The sequence below is a fragment of the Urocampus carinirostris genome, chromosome 9 (genome assembly GCF_059441175.1).
Source record: "Urocampus carinirostris isolate Australia breed hairy pipefish chromosome 9, RoL_Ucar_1.0, whole genome shotgun sequence".
Lineage (NCBI taxonomy): Eukaryota > Metazoa > Chordata > Actinopteri > Syngnathiformes > Syngnathidae > Urocampus > Urocampus carinirostris.
In genome coordinates this window covers 21,394,359-21,415,928 of record NC_142357.1, presented here as the reverse complement: position 1 = coordinate 21,415,928, position 21,570 = coordinate 21,394,359, and the positions used below count along the sequence as shown (strand labels likewise).

Here is a 21,570-nt window from a genome sequence, read left to right as displayed (position 1 = left end):
TTTACCTTACTGTACTTTGCCAGTGTTTCCCAGTTACCTTCGGTCATGCCCCCCTTAAGAAGAAGAAAACCTCTCGCCCCCAAAGCAATTTATTCTAGGACAAAGCTGACAGAGCCATGGGCACCCACCACCCGTTGACAAGCACTGTACTATGCAAGAATGCTTTCCAAAAATGATATACTGATGTACTACTATTTTGTTTAAAAACACAAATAACAAAAGCAAATGAGTGCAGATATTAAAATGTAAAATGTAAAAGCCAACTTGATTATTGTACTATTATGTATTTATCCTCTCACAAAAAGACTCGTATAGTGTTAGGAAAAGTACCAGGATGAAATCATGCTTGTCAATGTATATGTTTTCCCCTCATTTTATCATAACTATTTTTATATGGAGAAATAAATTAATTTATCATTTTTTGTTAGACTGATCGCCTTGGTCACTGGTTTCTGACATCATCGTAAATTGCTGATAGTGTTGCGGTACTCTACGAAGTCTGTCTTGCTGTGAGTAAATAGTTGCTGTGTTGTGTTTTCTATCGCCTAATAAGGGTAAATTAAATCATTATCAAGAGGAGCAAATGGCTGAGGTTTACAGGTATGTAAAATGACATAGTCTTCAAATGATGTACTTTGATTTTTTTCCATAATCTGTGGGAACGTGTTGCACACTATAGAATGTTATTATTTGCTTGTAACACGCAAGTGTCAGGATATTCCCCAAAAATAATTCATCCACTATCTGCACGGTTTATCATCAGTAGGGTCGCGGGGGTGGTGGAGCCCATTCCAGCCATCTTCAGGCAGTGGGCAGGGAACACCCTGAACCGGTTGTCCAAAAAATAATGTCTTAGTTTATTAAAAAGACTTATTAATGTTTGTTGTGAAATCTAACCATAAGTGTAAATTCCCAAAAGAGCATGGCTTGTAACTTAAAATCTAGTATCCAGATCTCTACATTCATGTTTTTTAGAGTTTCCAGTACTTTGGAAAAAACCCCAAAAGTAGTTGTTGAATGCACAACTTTTGATTGAACACCACTAAACATCCGCTCTCGGACTCCACTTCGAGAAAAGAATCCAAGGGTCTTTTCAGCAGAGACAAAGATCAGCATCATCTCTCACCAACCCTCTTAAAGTCAAGCTTAAAGGTAAAAAAAAAAGAAGAAGACAGGGGAAAAAAGCAGGCCGCTGAGGGATTTATCTCCCATCTGGCCATCAGCAAACAAACACCAATGTGTGTTTTGGTGCAAAGTTGCACTTCTTGTCACGGGAAAGGCAAAAAGCGGCAAACACGGCTGAGCGCCGACGCGTTTTATCAGGATGCCGTCGTCGCCACCGCAACTTCCCCCCCGTTCTCGGTCTTCAAAGACCACTTGAAAGGTGATACTGCGGCGACTTCAAAAGGTGGAGGTGATTGGTCACATCCATCTCCAGTTTAACGTTTTGACTCGGGCGTGCGCGAGGTCACGGGCTTGCCGACGGGCAAAAAAGATGAGCCGCCATTTAAATCACACCACTTACAAAGACGACAATTTAAAATGCAGTTCAGTCAAAATGTTTGCAATACGAATTATTCTGATTAGATTTAGAATATTGTATAAACAGTAATCCGTTGCTATATCGCGGTTTACTTATTGCTGTTTTGGTACTTTGCAGAATTTCATCGTCATTGTGTTCTGCATTCTGTTTGGCTAAAGAGAGAAGGATGCTTTCTATCGTCAATAAAGTTGGACCTCTCCACCTGCTAAAATTGCTCTGGAGCCACACGCATGTCTTTGGCGCTCCCTAGAAGCTCCCTGGGGCTTTTAAAAAAATGTTTAATAATGGAAAAATATATGGTTTCTGTGGGACAGAACCTGAAGATGAATGCATTTCTCTATAAAGTCTACATGATAGCGACAAAGTATTATGTAAAGTAAAGTGGATCAGGTCCTTAATCCGTGCAGTTGTGCAATAAAACAGCAAAATTATTCTTAATAATTGAACAGCACTGAAATTATTTGTAAAAAAAAAACATTTATAAAGTACTGTATTTGAGCCTGTAAATTAGTTTTGTTATTAGTAATGAATGAATAAATGTTTCTACTTTTTGATAGCAGGTTTTTGGAACGCAACCCCATGAAAAACGAGGGATTACTGTTTTCGGGTTATGTATGGCTATGTACCATATTTTACGGACTAAAAGGCGCACCTAAAAACTTTAAAAGTGCGCATTATAACCCAGTCTCCCTTCTATACCGTAAAATACGGTGGATACAATTTGTGGTGCATCACGCGCAGCTAAAAAAACAACGACTGGGTTTTACGGTATTCACATCAGGGCCGTTACCAGGAGGAGTCAGGGGTGGGCAGTACCCACACACTCTCCCCACACAAAGAAAACTGGATATTGTGGCGAGGGCAGTCTGAAAAATGAAAAAAGAAAAGAAAAATGGAACAAGAAATAGAACAATAAAAAATAAATCAAGGACAAATAAGTAAAAAGCTAGGGGAAAAGAAACAAAAGGATAAGATAAAATATAAAAAATGATGAAAAAAAGTAGGAAAAAATGTAAGAAAGGAGGAAAAAGCAAGAAAAAAAGTAAAATGCCCGTAAAGAAGAAACAAAACAAAAAAAGGCAGGTTGGGGGGCGTCCTTTTGTTCAGTATATTAACAATAATAATGATTGAATATTCAGCACAAAATTAACTAGGATATCTTTAAAAACACGTTCTACTAAATGATGATAACACTTATTTTTAATATTATCTGTGCCCCCCCCTGCATTTGGATTGACACTTTGGATAGACAATGAAATTCCCAACCTAAATATGTACACATTTACGATGTTTATTCAAATCAGAGCTGAAAATAAACGTGCGCAAAGCCAATCGAGATTCATTTTTGTGCACCAAGTGAGCACAGTAACACTCTTTCACAATGTTTAGAAAATGGCTAGAGTGAAATACACGCGAATGCAAAGTTTTTAGGGTTGTGAACTGGTCATCCCCAAATGGCCACTTTTGGAAACGCCTAGACCTACTATTAGAAAAATGTGTGAAATACAATGTTAACCTTCTCAGATTGTGATTAAATTTGACAAGGTACTATGTAAGGCTTTAAACTATCATCTCACTTGTTTTTCAGCTCTAAGTTGCCCAGACTACTCTCATCTGCAGACATTTGATTGCAAAACAAAAAAAATATAAAATTCAGGTGAGAATAAAAACCATCTATTTCTATGTGTTTAAACTCATATTACTCAATGTTAGAAGCACTTGCATTGATTATTTCAGGTTGGGACAAAGTTTCAGAGTGTTTCTTTTCAAAAGAGACCATATTTTCCAAACGGTTTTGAGAACAGCATTCAATTTACTTTGGTTATATCTTGGATTGGGATCTTAGGCCAATTTTACAGGAACGGTAAGGGGTTAACTGCTGCATACCCACGTCTGATTGATGTTGCAAACAATAATTTGCGATTTGTGCCTGCAATATTTTTCAACTGCTCAATCACAACATTAATAATTACGGTAGCACTTACTGTAGCTTTAAATATATGCACTTTATAGTCCTGTGTGCCTTATATATGAAAACTATATGATAAAGTACTTTTTTGGTAGAGCAACTTACTGTGTCTTACGGTAAATACATCAAAAGAAAAATTGGAATGCGCTCTCATTCGGAAAGCTCATAGACCAAGTCATGTCAAGTCATTTTATTTGTAAAGCCCCTAATAGCAAGGAGTCTCAAAGGGTTGTACAGACCACAGATTATTGAAAACCACAGACTATTATTACACCATCCCCTGATCTAAAACCTACATGAGGGCAAGAAAAAAACTCTAAAACCTCAACATGAGGAAAATGAAGAAACCTTGAGAAGGGACTGCACATGAGGTAATCCCCCTTTCAGGATAACCAGGCTGCAACGGATGTTAAAATAACAATTATTATTCAAATATCGTCAACAGGAAATTTAGGTCATTCATAAGCTACTGAATAGAAGTGTGTTTTAAGCCTACATTTAAACAGTTCCACTGAGGTTGCAGATCGAATCTCAGGAGGCAGAGCATTCCACAACACTAGGCCCGAATGGAGAACGCTCCAATTAACAATGTTAAATTACTTTTTAAAAATACAGTGAACCCTCGTTTATTTGGGGGGTAAAGTAACCTGTTTTTATTTTATTTATCTATTTATTTAAATTTATTATTATTCAGCCAGTATCAACCATCAACATGATATCTACCGGAAAGCGAGTTTTTGATACATGTTACATTTATATGAGTAAGCATCAAAGAGAGTTTTTGATACAAGTTAGTGACGGCAGAGTCTATTACCCCAAGCAAAATAAATAGAGGATTGAAAGTCAAGGCAACACAAAACATTCTATCCAATTCCTCTCCAGTGTCAAGCCAGAAGTGACGTTTTTTGGGGCAAAAACAAAGGATGTATGTTAGGGTACCAGTTTTTATGTAAGATTTGACAACTAAAGTTACTATACAGACACTCCCCTACTTACAAACATTTGAGTTGCGAAAAACGGTAGATACGAACATTTTTTTCAGGATGTCGAAAAATACTTGGACATTGCTTTAAGTTAGATGTTGCTTTGTGCACCTTTTTCCGAGTACAGGATAGCACTGTAGTGCTTCTTTCTGCCACTACCGGCGTGTGGCGCTGTGAGAGTTCACCCAGCATCCACCCCAAAGAAGAAATTTGGCTTCCTCTTCCTAGTTTGTGTGTAAACATACTATACTGTATCTCCAGCGCGCTGAGAACGTTGACATTTTTATTGTTTAATATCTCGTGCATCCATTCAAAATGGTTGGTGTAAAGTATAAAGTAGAGGCGAGTGGTTTCTTTTGAAACGAAAGTGGAATAAGAAAGCTTGATGCGGTTGAGAAAATGGTTGGATCGCTTCTTTTCGGCCACTTTCTACCACGGAGGAGGAAGTCGCCGAACTCTTGAGGTTCATCTTCCAAAATAAAGTTAGACTCAACTTTATTTATCTTTTATAGAGCATATTATTTTATGAAATGTTTATTTTTTTAGTACAAAACAATACAGGTTACTTATACAAGCCTTAAACATTTGTATATAAACCTTAAACATACAAAATATAGCACTGAAGCAACTTACAAACAAATTCAACATAAGAACAACAGCCGGAAACTTGTTCGTAAGTAGGGCAGCGTCTGTATTGCATAGTTCAACTGAAATCAAGTGCTACAAAGCACAGGAAAGATTTGATACTACATAGACTTTAAGTGACTAAACTGCTCCATTTTTCTTATTCTTTTTTAGCCCAGGCTTTATAAGGTTTTGTTTTTTCAGCAGCAATATGGCAGACCGTCATGTCAGCTCCCTCTAGGTAACTGTCATGTTATCTCAAATGAATACTAATTTCTTGACCTACAAGTATTTAACAAAATGCACGGTTATGTGATAGTTCTTGTATTTTTCTTTTTCAATAAATGAAGATTTGCACTCCTAGAGGGTAAATGATACAGAATATCCCTTTAAGGCACATTGAAGAGGTGTGAGGCTTAACATACTCAACTGTAAAAAATGCTAAATAAACTGCAAGAGAGTACATAAAAATACCGGCAAGTGAAATAAGAAAAATAATAGAGTCTCAAAGTGTACCTTATCACCCAGTGAGTCTTACATACCGGAAAGTACGGTAAATCAAGTTAGAAATGCATCTTTACAATAAAACGTGACGGTAATCATTTATGAATGAATAAATAGTTTCATTTTAGCGGCAAAACCAGTTTTGTTTATGTTCTTCGACATATGTTTTTATTCCCTGACTTTTCCATGTAACCCTAGCTCTTAAGGTAGTTTAAATTCCATGTGCCTTCTATGTGAACTATTTTTTATCAAAAGGCTATTATTGAAGTCGCGTCTGATAGACCAGTGGGCCTAATTATCTAGACAATTCGCTACTTAAAATAAGCAAAAGTTTTTACCAAAAAGAAGATGTTTTTTTAATTTTTTTTACCAACAAATCAATCTAGCTAATCACAATGAGCATTTGCCTTGAGATCTACAGTGTACTTGTTCATTGCCAAAAATCAAGCACCTTTTAAGGACTTTCAAAGCCAATTTTCCAATTTCTCTATTACAATTAACGGAAGAAATCCGGTGTGAAGCATGTACTTTGCAGAGCCACAAATATATCTGTGATTTACACATGCAATGTTTGAGTGTGTGTGTGTGTGTGTGTATCTGTGTGTGCATTTATAAAGACATATGATATTGGTTAAAAATGATTATAATATGTAGCTTCCGTTTTCAGTTCCAGAAGGTTCTTCCCGTTCCAGTTTACTACTGGAAAGTGCGACCCTAAATGTTTGCAAGGACAATAATAATGTCCATAATTGATACGTAATCTTTGCACTAATACACATTTCACAGTGCCCTGTTAAGGTGTAGCGTACACCTGTCCTCTTGGGCGCAACCCGTAGGGGGCAATGACGCTTCATAGGAAAATGCTGTACAAACTAATGCCACCTGTGGTTAATCATGAGGAAAAAATTAAATTCAAAGCGCAGCCACCAAGGAGCGATGTCGGCTTCAGACTTGTTGAGAAACCATTTCAAGCATTTACAGGCACTTCTCACCAAATTGAAGCTGATTTCAACCCTTGAAAACACATTAAAATTCATACTGTTTCAAGGCTTTTGAGCACCCGCATTAACCTTGGAACTCAATGAGACTCAAACCCAGAAATTCGTGACTATCATGCAGACGCCTGAACCACCACGTCACCGAGCGGCCCACATGATGATGCGCGTTACAGTATATGCAGGTTCACATTAAACGTAGCATGTTCTGGCTTGTTTGTTTGAACGTCACAGGTCATAACTTGGCCTGGGGGAGCCCACCACATTGTGGGTAGGGGGGTCTTGAAAGGGGGTGTCAAATAAAAGCGTTGCAGTACAACCGGCATTCTCTCCAAGCTGACCGAGCGAGTCATTAGGTGCGCAGACGCCTGCTTGTGCTTACGGTTCAAAGTGAGACGCGGATCGTAAAAGGGAGAGAAAAAAAACAAAGCCCCCCCCATCCATGAAAAAAGGCAATGCATCTGTTCAAAGAGGAGCTGTTAAACTGCCCCCCACACCCGGTCAGGAGTATCTGTAAAAACACGAGGCATGCCACTAATTGAAGTGCACGTACAAGCCACGACACTCTTAATTGTCACGCGCCTTAAAACAGATTTGCAAGCGTGTTCGATATCCACAAGAGCTCATTTTATGCCCGCCACTAAATTGTATCTGTGGTCATGTAAACCATTATTATTATTACAGTATTTTCACACTACAAGGCGCACCTGAGTATAAGGCGCACCCCCTAGATATAATCTTGTATTTTTCATTACAAGGCACACAGGCCTACAAGGCGCATAACAATGATACTACGATAAGAACTACTCTGTAACCCTTGGCAATGATTAATCAGTCTATGAGTATCCAAACTTTAAATTGCAAAATATACTGTATTGTTTGCAACAGAATCAAACAACCTGGATTGCAGCACTGAAGACACTGTTTTGGCTCACAGTGGCAGAAACACTGATTTGCATAGTGCATTCTGATTGGTTAAGCAGTCTCTTCACTTCTTCCCCTGTGCATCAATAACCTCTCGGCTTAATATACATACTTGTGTAAAATAGCTTGTGTATTCTGATCTTGTCCTACATGTGTTCGTTGAATTCCGAGTGAAGAGAATGTTGCTTTTCGAAAACTTTTTATTGGTAGAATGTATTCTGGAGATCACCGCAATACAAGTCGTCAAATCTGACAATCTTAGCAATAGTCTCCCTATGACAATTTTACTTTTAAGTTTTTATACCTTTTTTAAGGCGTTTAAGGTCAACAGAAAACCACAACTTCCGTTTTCGGCTTGCCACCGTTCGCACATTTTTGTTTTTCTGCCAATTCTCAAAGTTTCAGTTCGCACCTTATCCTGTTTTTAACAGGCAGTAGCTCAGGAGGTAGAGCGCTCGTCTTGGGATCAAGGGATCCCAGTTCGAATCCCAGCTTGTCCGTGTTACATGTCGAAGTGTCCTTGGGTAAGACACCAAACCCCTAATACCCTTAATAAGCAGGTTAGCGTCTTACATGGCTGCAATACAAGGCCGCTGTTGGGAAATGTGAAGCACACTGTAAAGCGCTTTGGGAAGTCATTGACTTGAAAAGCACTATATAAATGCAGATCATTTCATTTCATAACAGCCTTTTTCAAGAAATTCCCCTAACCCCTGTTCACACCTAGGTCTCGTGGTTTCTTGACATCAGACTGAACTTTGTTCTTTCGCCTGACATTAGTTTGAACTTGTAGTTTGGATGAAAAATATCTATTTATTATAAAAGCTAATATATGCCTTGTACAATGAGTCTACAATAGCATTTTTTGGAAACTTTTTGTGCCTTCCTGTCATTTGCAACGTTTTTGTCACACCTATCAGAATACACTACCAAAATCAGTGTTTCTGGCACCAAGAGTAAAGAAAGTGTGATAATTAGATAACTCTAATGGCTTTTCGTGGATCATCCACAACACTAAAAGGCTGGTGGAAATGTGTTGGCGGCCTCACCGCCTTGGCCCAGGTTCGAACTCCCATTGCATGCAATGTATTGCATTTGGTCCAAGCATTAATAGTTGATTGATAAACCGTAGCTCAGTTACAAAGGTAACATATATCTGTAATTACTGTATGCATTACCAATCTTATCCAGTGTATTCTCCGGCATATAAGGCGTATCGTGATAAATAACGTTCACTCTAAAAATTCTGGCTAATTTGGGTATTTTATTTGTGCATTATAGTCCGGGAAATATTAATGTCATTGGTATTATTATTTTCATACAGTTTCATAACGTCTATTTGGACCTCTTTTAACAAAGGCTGTCCAATGTAAGGCTGTGTGTGTGAGTGTGTGTGTTTTGTTTGTATTTTGAGGTTTTTTTTCATTGTTGTTATTTTTCTTTTTTTGGCCCACTTTGTCATTTGAACTTCTTGTATGTTGGTTGCTTTGCTATGCCAAAAATGTTCACCGGTCAATGTGACCCGCTGCACTTTTGCTCATAAATGTTATAGCAATTTTACAACAAAGAGATATTTAAATAATTATTTAAAGAGTTGTTAAGCATTGATTTTTCAGATATCAGTATTTTGAGTCTGGATTCAGAAAAAAAACACGACATAACAGATTCTTGTTTGAAATTGTGGGGAAAAAATGTAGAAAAATAAGTGTATAAATCATGTTTTCAAGTTTAAAATTCCTGTTATGCAATTGAAATGTTGTGTAATTTTACAATTTATTTTCAGAAGTATTTTAAAAATGTGTTTATATATAATATATAATATGTATATGTATGTGTGTGTGTGTGTGTGTGTGTGTGTGTCATTCATGCATACAATCAGTGGTATTTTTGAAAAATATTTTTTAAAGAGACATTTTGTATTATTCTTAGTGGTAAAAAAAAAACTGCGTTGATCTAAAATAAAAAATAATTATTTGAATAACAAAAAAACATGACCTATCATATAAACTTGCGTTTTTCTTTCTTTTTTTTTTTTTTTTAATACCCGGAGGTCTAGAAATCTGTTTTTATTTTACATAACATGTGGCTCACTTAGAGGGAGCTGACATGATTGTTTGCCATCTTGCTACAACGGGTACGCCCAAAAACCTAAGGTCGGAGAAAAATGCGGAAAAAAATTGCAGTTTGGTCACTTAGAGGTTCTGTAGTTTATAATGCTCTTGTGCTTTTGAGTACTCGCTTTCAGCATTACACAATACACTGACATCTAGTGGTCAAAAAGTGTTTAATGTCCATACTGCTGATCATATGATTTCATATGATGAATGGCATTGGATTTGGCCCTGAATTAAACAAGATAAAACCCTTGAATTTATCTTGATAAATATTTCTGACCATATCATGTATGTATATTTTTATTGTTTGTGATCACCTGACAGTGCTCAAGACTTTGAATAAGAATGGTTATCCCCAAAAACAAATATATTTGTGGTTGTGAGGGGTGTGCACATTTTTTGGGGGAAATTAAGCAAAAACTATTGTTGGACAAGTTGAAAATCACATTCATGATGGCATTGATTAATGTTAAAGATCATGTAGTATATGTACATTATAATTATATATTTTATAATTATATATATATATATACACGAGACTGGGAGGTTCCGAGGTCATGTGATCGAACCCTGTGTGGAGTTTGCATGTTCTCCACGTGCTTGTGTGGGTTTCCTCCGGGCACTCCGTTTTTCTCCCACATTCCAATAACATAGAACATGCATGATAGGTTAATTGGCCGGTCTAAATTGTCCCTCGGTTTGAATGAGCGAGTGAGTTGTCTTGCCCTGACACCGGCTGGCAACCAGTTCAGGGTTTCCCCTGCCCACTGCCCGAAGATAGCTGGTATGGGCTCCAGCACCCCAGCGACCCTACTGAGTATAAGCAATGCAAATAATGGATATATATATATATATATATATATATATACATATATATATATATATATATATATATATATATATATATATATATATATATATATATATATATATATATATATATATATATAAAATCGTGTGTTAAAAAGAATAATAATTTGAATATTTTGTATCAGACTCAAATCCGATACTATGAGGGGGACAAAAAGATAATGTAGGCCTGTCCAATTTGCTCATCTGTATTTGGTCATTTTTGTATTTGTACTTTTATCATTATAAATATTCCTTTCATGCAAAAATAATTTTGTCACTTAATATTCTTACAATAGAATGGACCAATCAAATCGAATTTATTGTCATTGTAACATGTGAAACACACAAAGAAATGAATATTCATCTCTGGTACCATGACTGAAATTAATGTGATAATGAGAAACATCTACTGCCTTTTCGCAAGTCATTAATACAACTAGCGGTCCAGTGCTCTGACAACCAAACTGAATTTGGAACTGCTCAAACTGTGCACATCAGAATGTTTGAGTTCCATGGACTTTTTTTTTTGAAGAACCCACAGAACAGTTTTTGGATATTCTGTATTTCATGAATTGTGTAATGGCTGAAATGGGAAGCGGTGTCGTCGCTGTCTTGGACTTCTTCAACGATTTTACTTATTTCCTATGTTAATTGTTGATGTTGACAAAGTTTGTGTATTTTTACCCAATGCAGTATCTATTGCAAACTAGTCATCCTGGAAGTTGGATTACCTCTCGTGCAGCCCTTTCTCGAGGTGTCTTATTTTCCTCATACTGAGGTTTTTGAGTTTTTCCTTTATGTGCAGTCCTTTGACCCCTTTTTTTGATTTGAGGTTTACAAATTAATGTGACTTGACTTGTTATGTATTTTCTGACTTTTGTTTTGTGAAGAATCAAGAGAACTTATTTTATTGTGGCTATCTGGAAAACACAATTTTTTTTTTTTTAGATTAAGGTACTCCTACAATCGTCACACGTTTTCTGTTGCTAACTGGCCCCGGGCCCTCATCAGAGAAGGAAAACGTGTTGTGGCCCTCACAGTGAAACCTTTGGGGACCCCTGCACTAAAACTTATCAGATAGGAATCAAATTTACAAGAAAATTGCAATGACCCATCACCGGTGAGCTATTTTGAAAATATTTTCGCAGGCTACTTAGTAGATGTTAGGAGGCTATCTTTGGAGACCCCTGCCCAATAGTATTTAATATTTCTCATCTAACTTCAGTCACTTATCATTTTTGCGTTTTTTCAATTAAGAAAAGCAAACAAAACACACACACATTCACATCGTATCTAAACATGTGTTACGCCTCACGAACTAGAGCGGACGAAAGGTGTTCGTACCTGCAGCTGGAAGTAGAGCACCAGGAAATGTAAACACCTGAAAGGAAACACATACATAGATGAGTGAAATGAATGCAAGATCTCAAGCGTTTTTAGCGACTTCTATTGGAAAGAATGCGATTTGATTTCCATAGGTGGGGAAGGGAAATGCTTACAGGTAAAAGAACCTGGAAGGCAGCGGTGACATCTTGACACCTGTGTCCACTTGATAGACAGAGGAAAGAAGGCGGGGAGCATGCGCAGATCTGGAGGGGGGCAGCGGGGGTTCAAAAACCACCACCGCCGCCGCTGCCTTCCGCGGAGCTCCGATACGAGGCCCCCGCGCGCCTTTTTACGCGCACGGTCCCGGCCAGGAGACGCTTCTCGGGCAGCAGCAGGCGGTGTCCGGCGCTAACACGCTCACCCGAGGCAACATGAGGCGCATCCGAGTCGACCTCTCATCCGGGCGATGAAACCAAATACAAATAAAGCAAATCCCACTTTTCTGATTGATATCCTCTTGAAAAAAAAACAGAAGAAATTACAAGTCCCCGAAGTGCACCTGAATAGGGACACTCCTACACCTTGCGTGGGTCATGTTCTTTAAAAAGTGGTGCAAAAGTGCTGCATGCAATAAATTAGTCCTTCCACCTGACTGCGGGCAGTAATTACTTTTAATGAAGGAGAAATCCGAAGGCGGCTTTCAGCGGGCTGAGCTGCGCGTCTGCGGCTGCACGTTGGAGCACTGGGAGGCTTTTTGCTCGCTAGTGGGTGGAAACATGTCAGCGGTTTGCACCTGATAGGGTAATCCCACGCACCAACATTCACGGGCTTCCCCCTCACGAGTAACAACTCCCCCACCTCTCCCGAAGCCGGTGCACAATATGAATTCAATTATTTGGCGAGTTTTTTTTTCAACTTTAAAAACTTTAAAATTACAAACAATGAAATAGGTTTAACCTACAAAACGTACGGTGATTTGATCAATGTTTAAAGTAAGATATAGCTCAAATAATTGAGTATCTTATAACTGATAAAATACTATTGACGGGGCATTGGATATTGCTGCATGGTATGGTGCAATCAAAAAAAGAGTGATAAAACATTAGAAAATATAACCTACAGAGACTAAAAGTAACCAAAACACTCCATTTTACTTCTTTTTTTTTTTTTTTTTGCCGAGCCCTTTTGAGTTTTCGGGGACCCCTTAGCATCAAGATGTGGTAACATATCTCAGCTTCCTCTATGTGAGGCTCATTTTTCAACTTCCAAGATTTTCTAAAAATACACATGTTTAGGAGTTTATTTGGAGGGCACAGCGGCTGAGTGGTGAGCGTGTCCGCGGCACAGTTCTAAGGCCAATCCAGCTACCAGAGTTTGCATGTTCTCCCTGTCCTCCCATATTCCAAAAACATGCATTTCCTGTTAATTGGTTGGTCTAAATTGTTGCAATTGGTGTGAATGAGTGAGTGGGTTGTCTGTCTCTGTGTGCCTTGCGACTGGCTGGCAACCAGTTCAAGGTGTCCCCTGCCCACTGCCCGAAGATAGCTCGGATAGGATCCGGCACCTCGCGACCCTACTGAGGATGAGCAGTGTTGATAAATGATGGATGGATGAGTTTATGTAACTGATTTAATGTTGTTTTTGAATAAATTATTTTTTTTACCACTAGAAGGCACTAAATAATAAATACTGTCCCTAAAAAGTTATGTTTTGTATTCAGAACGAGATTAGTTTTCTAGTCGTCTTTATCTTTTTGTTTCATTTTTTTTAGTATTATTGTTTGCAAAACTTGGAATATAATAATATAGTATAATCATAAAAAAAGAATATTCTGGATCTGGAATTATATTACTTATTGTTTGAATCAACATGTGTTTGTGTTTTTTTTAAAAAAAACAAGGAACATTGCGTATTATTTATAAACTCCCAGTGGTCTAAAAAAATAACCTTAATTCATTAAAAACATATTCATTTCAATAATACGCAAAAATACATTCGTACATCCATGCATTTTTTAATACTCAGGTCAAGAAATTTGCATTCTTTTAACGTAACAAAAAGTTCACCTATAGAGACATAATTGTCCACCGTCTAGCTCCTATGGATACCCACAAAGACCAAAAATCTTGTGAAAGGGCTGGTCAAAAAAAGAGAAGAAAACTGGTGTGGTTTGGTCACTTTGAATCTCTGCCAAGAGCGTTATTTTGGTATGGACAATATCGAACAATCATTTTTTGTCCCCACAATAATTATGTCATCACTTCAAACAAATGTGCGATGTCCCCACCAAATCCAAGACTAAAACTGTGCCCTTGGTCTCCGTAGTTTGTATTTTTCCTTGTGCTTCGTAGCACTCGTTTTCGGTTCCATTACACAATACAGAAACATTGATGGGTCAAATAACCCACACTGTCCCTTTAAGCCTTGATTTTTACAAGCATGCTTTATCATCACGAAATGAAAATTGCCCAAAACACTTTAATATATTGAAATAACCTGTTAGCCTGATATAGTTCTCACTCATATGCTTCAATAAAAGTCAAGTAAAGGTTTTTGTTTTTTCAATATCATCCGATATACTCGACATACAAGGAATCAAAAATTCGTTTCAAACACTCCCATACGCAAACATTGACGCCATTAAAAAGCAGATTCACAGAACAGTTCTATGTACAGTAATAATACCAAATTCAAGTGCAAGTGATTTTTCGGCTAATGATGAAGTAAAACAACTGAGATGATATACTGTAAAGTGTTACAAGCAGCAGCTCTAGCAATAACATAGATAAATAAAGGTAAAATGGTAAAAGATAGAATAGGTAAAATAATAATACTGTACAATCAGCAGGGGTGTGCAAGTTGTTATGACGTCCTGAGTGTTCATTTCTTCTTGCGTTGAGAGAGTACAGTAGTCTTAAGCCCATTTGCTGATTATTTTACTTTATTACTGACTTTCTTTATCTTTGTACGGTTGCGCAATAACATTGCTCACCCCGCCTGCTGCAACGAAACTGCCGTTTCTTCTGCAAGCATGCGCGCCAGTTTGCGCGTCTTATATGAAGTATTGTGGATTGGGGCGCGCACCTTGGCCAGACGGCATTGAAATGCACGCTGCTTCCCCTCCCCATCTTTTTTTTTTTTCTTGATTTCAATAACGTGCTATAACTTATCTGCCATTCAAATGGACGCGAGGTGTGAATGTGTTTACAAGCGCTTCGGAGCTGGCTGCACCAAAAGTCAGCCCGCGGCACATCCCCGCGCTGCCATTAAAAAAGAAAGAGAGAGAGAGGAAGAAAAAAAGGTAAAGAGAAACGCTTTGTAGAGCTCTGACCTTTATTGTGCCATTAAAAGTGGATCCTCTGCATTCCTGCTCCATTCATATTCAAAAATCATCCCAAAAGATTACATACATCACGTCCCGTGTGGCCGTTTCAAAGGAGCGACATGCAAGCCGAGTGGGGCAGCTGCGTAAACTTCGACGCATGCCACAAAACAAAAAACAAAAAAGATGCACAGAGCGATTAGTGCAATTTGATGAAGACTGAGAGGTCAATCCATCCGTGAACTCATTTATGTAAATATGAAGAAATTATTCCAAAGTGTTTCTGCAGTTAATCAAACTACAGGGGTCTACTTACAAATTTACCTTGTTCTGGGAGTAGCTTTGTAATCTGAAAACTTCGTGAGTAGAAACCCATTTTGCATATAAATACGCTAATTTGTTTCAAGCCCCACGAAAGTATATTTTTTCAATATATCATAAAGGAGCAACAGAACATAAAACAAATACATGTTAAAATTGGATTACCGCATAGTGAACAGACAGTGAGAGGCACATAGTGTAAAAAAAAGAAGAATAATGAAAGTAATACAAATATTTGTTACCTTTTTGCCTCGCTATTATTAAAAAAAAGTGATCCAATGATGTCTGCTTTTGGCAATCCATCACGAATCCGCGAGGTATGCGTAGCAATAGCCCGACTTGTCAACACTTTTTCCGGGTGATTCCTTTCCACAGATTCTGAGACTTCATGGAATTTTGCTGAAATGTCTTTAAGCTGTGCTAATTGAATGACGGCTGCGTTCTCCTCCCCGCCGTCTTGCTGGATATCCTCCTCGTCTCTGAACTCTGATTAGTGAAGGAGACATGAAAAACATGCTGAGAGCACACATGCAAAGTTGCCAGTCAGATTTGAAGCGATAACTAGTTTCTTTATGTTCGGAAAACTATGGGAGCGGCGAATAGCAGTCCGTACTGTGCTGTATTTTTTACTTTGTTGTTAGAGGCAATCTTTAAAACTAGATGCAATACTTTCCCGTTCAGGTACCTCGTGACCCGAAAGTTTCGTATGAAGTGACATTTTTCTCCTTAAAATAATCATTTTAACACAAAGGATCCGAAGATGGGAACCAACTCAGAAACAACACTTGTTTTTGTTTTCTTAATTGATTTTTTTGGGTGGCGGGAAATGTTTCACCTTATCTGGGTTTTTATATTTTTATTTTTTTACAACTGTTTTGGTTGTGCTTGATAAGATACAGAAAAAATCAAGAGACTTGGAAACACTTTTCATTCCTTGATTCTTGATGCAGAATTATTAAATAATGATTAGTTAAATAGAATAAAAAGACATGATTTTGGGGGGGTTTTGTCGTCTCCTCTTGTAACTGTCTTCTTCTTTTTTTCCTTTCATGTCACGTCAACTTCAAATGGAAACTACAATCAAGGCTGCTTTAGATGTCCATCGAGAAATAAATAACAAAGATAATTCAAGTCATGTTTATTTGTATAGCTTTTAATAACAAAGAGCCTAAAAGGGCTGCACAGACCACAGATTATTGCAAACCAGAGACTATTATGACACCATCCCCTGATCTAAACCCTACAAGTAGGCAAATAATACACAGATATTGTCAACATAAAATATAGGTTATTCATATGCTGTAGAATAGAAGTGTGTTTTAAGCCTAGATTTAAACATTTCCATTGAGGTTGCAAATCGAATCTCAGGGGGAAGAGCATTCCTCAGCACCGGGGCCCGAATGGAGAACACCCTCGAACCTGCGGATCTCTACTTGGCTCTTGGCATCACTAGTAGACCAGCATTTTCAGAGCGAAGGCTCCGGACCGGAACATGCAGGGAAATTAAATCTGAAAGATATGAGGGACTAAGTCCATGCATGATTTTGTTTACTACCACCAGAACCTTAAAATCACATCTTAAGCTATCAGGGAGTCAATGCAGGTGAGCTGAAATCGGGGTAATGTGAACTTTCTTGGTTAAAAGTCTCGCTGCAGCCTTTTGTACCCGCTGAAGGCTCTTGATTTTGGGCTTCAGGAGGGCTATTGGAATTGATTTTGTTTTTTTTTCTGATGCGGGGAAAAATAGTTGATAAATCTAATCTGGAGTCATCTTGCATCCTTGAATGGATTCCGTGTTTAAAAAAGGGCAATACTCTTAAGTGTCAATTGATCAAGTAATTTGTCCCGTGAGTTGCTGGTTCACAGACCAGAAGCTCCCTCAGAAATGGTTCTCTGTCCAGAAATGGGCTCTCATTTGGGTCAAAAATCAGCCAAATTAGGTCAAAAACAGACACATTCATGTCTGTATGAAAGAAACCAATCAGCGCTGACTACCATTGGCTACTGGTGACACCCAATCAAATATGCAGATATAGGCCTAGCCCCTGACTTCAGTATTTTATTTTATTGTTGTAAATTAGAGTTGGATGCAAATATATACGGTAGGGAGAATATCTCAATGAGGATGAATTCAGTGCCCTCATACTCTGCACAACCACCCTTCTTAGGATCTTGCTGGCGGATTGAGGGTTGTATGTGACAACATGAGTGATACAGGAGTAAAGTATATGGCAATTTGCATTTAATTAGTAAGGCAATAAACCAATAACACCCTAGAAGAAACAGTAGAGTTACAAAATTGTATTAATAACACGTTACAGTTCTCATTAGTGAGAAAAGTATTTTTGCTCCATTGTAACGTGTTAGTCCCAACGCAGAGTGTGAGTGCAAGATCCACAATTGTGAATGAAAAGAGCCTGGCCGAGGGTCTGCCGGCTCCGCTATTTTTCGCCTTTCAACCGTTTGAATATGAACCTCGCCCGCGCAGTCATGCGTGTCTGTCCTCGGCCACAGGATTTGTGGGAATGGCGGTGGGGACGTCTCACTGACACTTGGGGAGGCGGCGTCCGAGGACTGGCGGGCGTACGGGCTACTCGAGCGCTTGGCAGGTTCAAAGGATCCCGAGGGGGCATTTAAGGCCCGACAAAAGAACTTGGCAGATCAGTAAGTGAAGCCCAATGTAGTACATTAGTGTCAGGACCCCCTCCGCGTCCCTCCCACTTTGCACTTTCATCTCTGACACGGACATATTGACTGAAAGCGAGGGAGGTGCAGCGAGGGGAGAGGGAAGAGAGTTTTGGGGGGGTATGGTGGGGGTCAGTCCCATTCAACTCCCAAGGTGAGGCGACTCGGACAAGCCACCCAAGAAACCTTTAAGGAAAGGCCACCGACGTGTGAAGCCCCACACTGGATGGCCTTCTCCCTCTGATCTCGCCGGAATCAGCCTCACCCCATTAGCCCGACATCCCCCGCCTACCCCGACTTCCCTTTTCACACCATCGACCATGCGCTCCTGTGGGCTACTGAGCAACAGCGTCGGGGTCACGACACCTCGAGGGTGCCAGAGAGAGGAACCGGGGGGGGGTTTGGAGGTGACTGCTCACCAGCTACCCTAGCGACCTTTCAAGTTCTACCTGAAGGAGAAGCCTTCGGGGGGGCAGAGGGAGGATTTCTGTGTTTCGGTAATTTGTCCCCCGTCACAAGTTGTTTGCATGGAGTCATTAGGACCCATTTAGGTTTTGCTCTTGAAAGGTGAGTGGGGGGCTCATTGAAGAAAGGAGTGAAAGGTGAAAATGAAAAGCTTCATTCTTGCCCAAATCATTCAGAGATTGGCTATCATCCAATACGGTGGCACCTCTTCGCATGCGTCTCCCTAAACAAGAGAATTTGGTATTCAGTTAGTTTTTATTAGGCCACAAAAATTTTATTCGCTTTACGAAGGAAAATTCAGTTCACAAGCAAGTCCCAGAGGCTACCACTAGAGACTGCTCAAGACCTCTCACCACTCGTGGCTGCTCACTGCTAATTACTACTCACAGATCGTTCAGATTGCACATGCAAACTACTACGGACAAAAAAAAAGTGCTATAAAAATGTTTGTGTGTATTTTCACTTAAAATAACGGTAACTTTTATTTTAGGTGTACAATAAGTTCTTACGTATCATCAACAGTCTGTGGATCTTATACCTCTCAACTTCCGCCAATTGCTCCCCTTATCATAGATATCAAATCCTTCTTATGAAGGATTAATACTTACAAACACAACGAGGCACCTGTTTACTACAGCAAGACAGAGGACATAAAATGCTGCGACAATATTAGCAACGACGTTGGTGTTGTCGGCTGCTACCAGTGACTGAGACGATCTGGGTTGGAGCCGGAATGGGCAAGACGAGATTGGTCCTTTTTAAAAAAAGGAAAAAATCCTGTATTCAAATTGTTATATGGTGTACACAATTTAAAATATTCAAAATACTTAGTAAATATGGTGACATCTCTATCACTCTTCCTTAGAAAATAATTACAACCAGGAAGATGTGTTTTATATATATTTTGGGTTCACTTTGAAGCACTTGGGGGATCAGGAACAGACAAATAAGTTTTTTAAATTATTGCATATCGGAAAAATGTGTACACGAGCAATTCATGCCAAAAGCACGATTTTGAAATGTAGTACTGTATTTTCACGACCATACTGTAGGGCGCACCGTGCGAAAAGGCGTAGTCTCCGTAGCTAGTTCTATTTCTGTATTTAACACTACACATGTCACGATTGCCCATTGTCCTCACTTGTGCCCGCTCGTTTGGCGCCAGCTGCTCCTCGTTGCCTGATTGGCTCACCTCCTATTAAAAATCAGTGCTCTCATTCACTCCTGGTCAGTCCGCCAGCCAACCTCTGCACTTGCAAGGCATGAATTTTGACTCTGTCCGGTATCCTGCTCGTATATCCAGTTTCCGGTATCAATCCTGTCTGTCCCGTCCTGTCCGGTATCTTGCTCGTGTATCCAGTATCCGATATCGATCCTGTCTGTCCCGTCCTGTCCGGTATCTTGCTCGTGCATCCTGTATCGATCCTGTCAGTCCTGTATCTTGCTCGTGCATCCTGTTTCCGGTATCGATCCAGTCAGTCCCATCCTGTCCGGTATCCTGCTCCTGTATCCAGTATCTGGTATCGATCCCGTCTGTCCCGTCCTGTCCGGTATCTTGCTTGTGCACCCTGTATCCGGTATCGATCCCGTCTTTCCTGTCCTGTCCGGTATCCTGCTCGTGTATTCAGTATCCGGTATCGATCCCGTTTGTCCGGTATCTTGCTCGTGTATCTGGTATCGATCCCGTCTGTCCTGTCCGGTTTTGTAATGTTTATTGTTCTATATTCTTTATCAATTATCCATTATCCGTTATCGGTCAAATTATAATACGCTACAAAGCCAAGGGGCCGAGACACTTGCTCTCAGCCAATAGGCTGAGTCAAGGTCCTAGCCACAGAGCCAAGCAGCGATCAGTGCGAATGCACCGTTCCCGGAGGTACTGCAGTACCGGGCAGATGCGTGGAGTGGACTGAGCAAGCTCTTATTCCATCTCCCGATTGCAAAAATCGATTGGAACTAAATGTCCTTCATTGAAGCACAGTTCGAGAAGGAGCAAGCTACAAATTCAGACCCACAGTTCAAAAACTATAGAAATGATCCCTAAGAGTCACTTCATAGATAGTATACAAATTCAGAACCAGGTGAGGGGGTCAGTATTCCAGTAAAGCCAAACAGCAAAGGCAAGAGAGTTCATCAGCGGTACTCATGACCCGAAAGGACAAGTAAGGGAACGGTACATTGGAGTAACTAAAGGATGACACAAGAGTGCTTGGGACATGATACGAAAAGCTTCAAACTAGCACAGAGCCAAGGGAACAGAGTGTTAAAATAGTTCCAAGGGATAGTCGTAAAAGAAGAAATCCGTACATATGACCGCAACTGAGAGTAAGATAATTGAATCCGGAAGTGACCAAATTAGGTAAGGTCAAGAATGAATGGATGAATGAAAACTTTATTTTGAACATTAAAATAAAAACAGGACAAAAACAGTGAGTCAACAACAAAATAATACATACAACATAACATGTTCGAAAAGGGGTAGTCAGAAGCAGATGCTCATTTTCCCTGCCCCTTTATCTTCCCTATTAAATACATTTTACAAATCCTCTTCTCCTCTTGTGTCTAATATAAAAAAAATCTCATGGATATACTTATCACATGAGTCAGATATCAATAATTATACTGTAAGTTACAATAATCACATATTTTATGCACTAATCTTCGTAATACCCATCCTCAATGTCATAATGCCACTTGTTACCAAACATCACTGCAGCACCAATGATAAGAACAACAATAAAAGTAAAAATAATATGACAGTTATGATATAATAATCGCAACAATAACAACAAAGTTAACCATAGTTTTAAACGCAGTATATCCAATCTCCCTCATATCCCATTTTCTCCATCCCTGTATTTGGCTAGTAATGTCTTTTGTATTTAAATTTGAACACATGAATAGTTGGACATTGTTTGATCTCATCTTGTAAATTATTCCAAA

General features: G+C 39.1%; 1 protein-coding gene and 1 non-coding gene across 2 annotated transcripts in view; both read right to left on the bottom strand.

Moving 5' to 3' along the window:
* The window catches only part of fgf24 (fibroblast growth factor 24), a 35,280-nt gene extending 22,693 nt beyond the window's left edge, over positions 1-12,587 (bottom strand). Inside the window, exons 1-2 of the mRNA XM_088344848.1 lie at positions 12,008-12,587; positions 11,853-11,889 (exon numbers count right to left, since the gene is read on the bottom strand). Of these exons, the coding sequence (XP_088200974.1) occupies positions 11,853-11,889; positions 12,008-12,039 (69 nt within the window). The 5' untranslated portion in view covers positions 12,040-12,587. The remainder of the gene's footprint in view (positions 1-11,852; positions 11,890-12,007) is intronic.
* Positions 12,588-20,481: 7,894 nt separating this feature from the next.
* On the bottom strand, positions 20,482-20,665 carry LOC148359572 (U2 spliceosomal RNA). The gene has a single exon (XR_015851443.1). It is a non-coding gene; the product is annotated as a U2 spliceosomal RNA (small nuclear RNA).
* Positions 20,666-21,570: the final 905 nt, after the last annotated feature.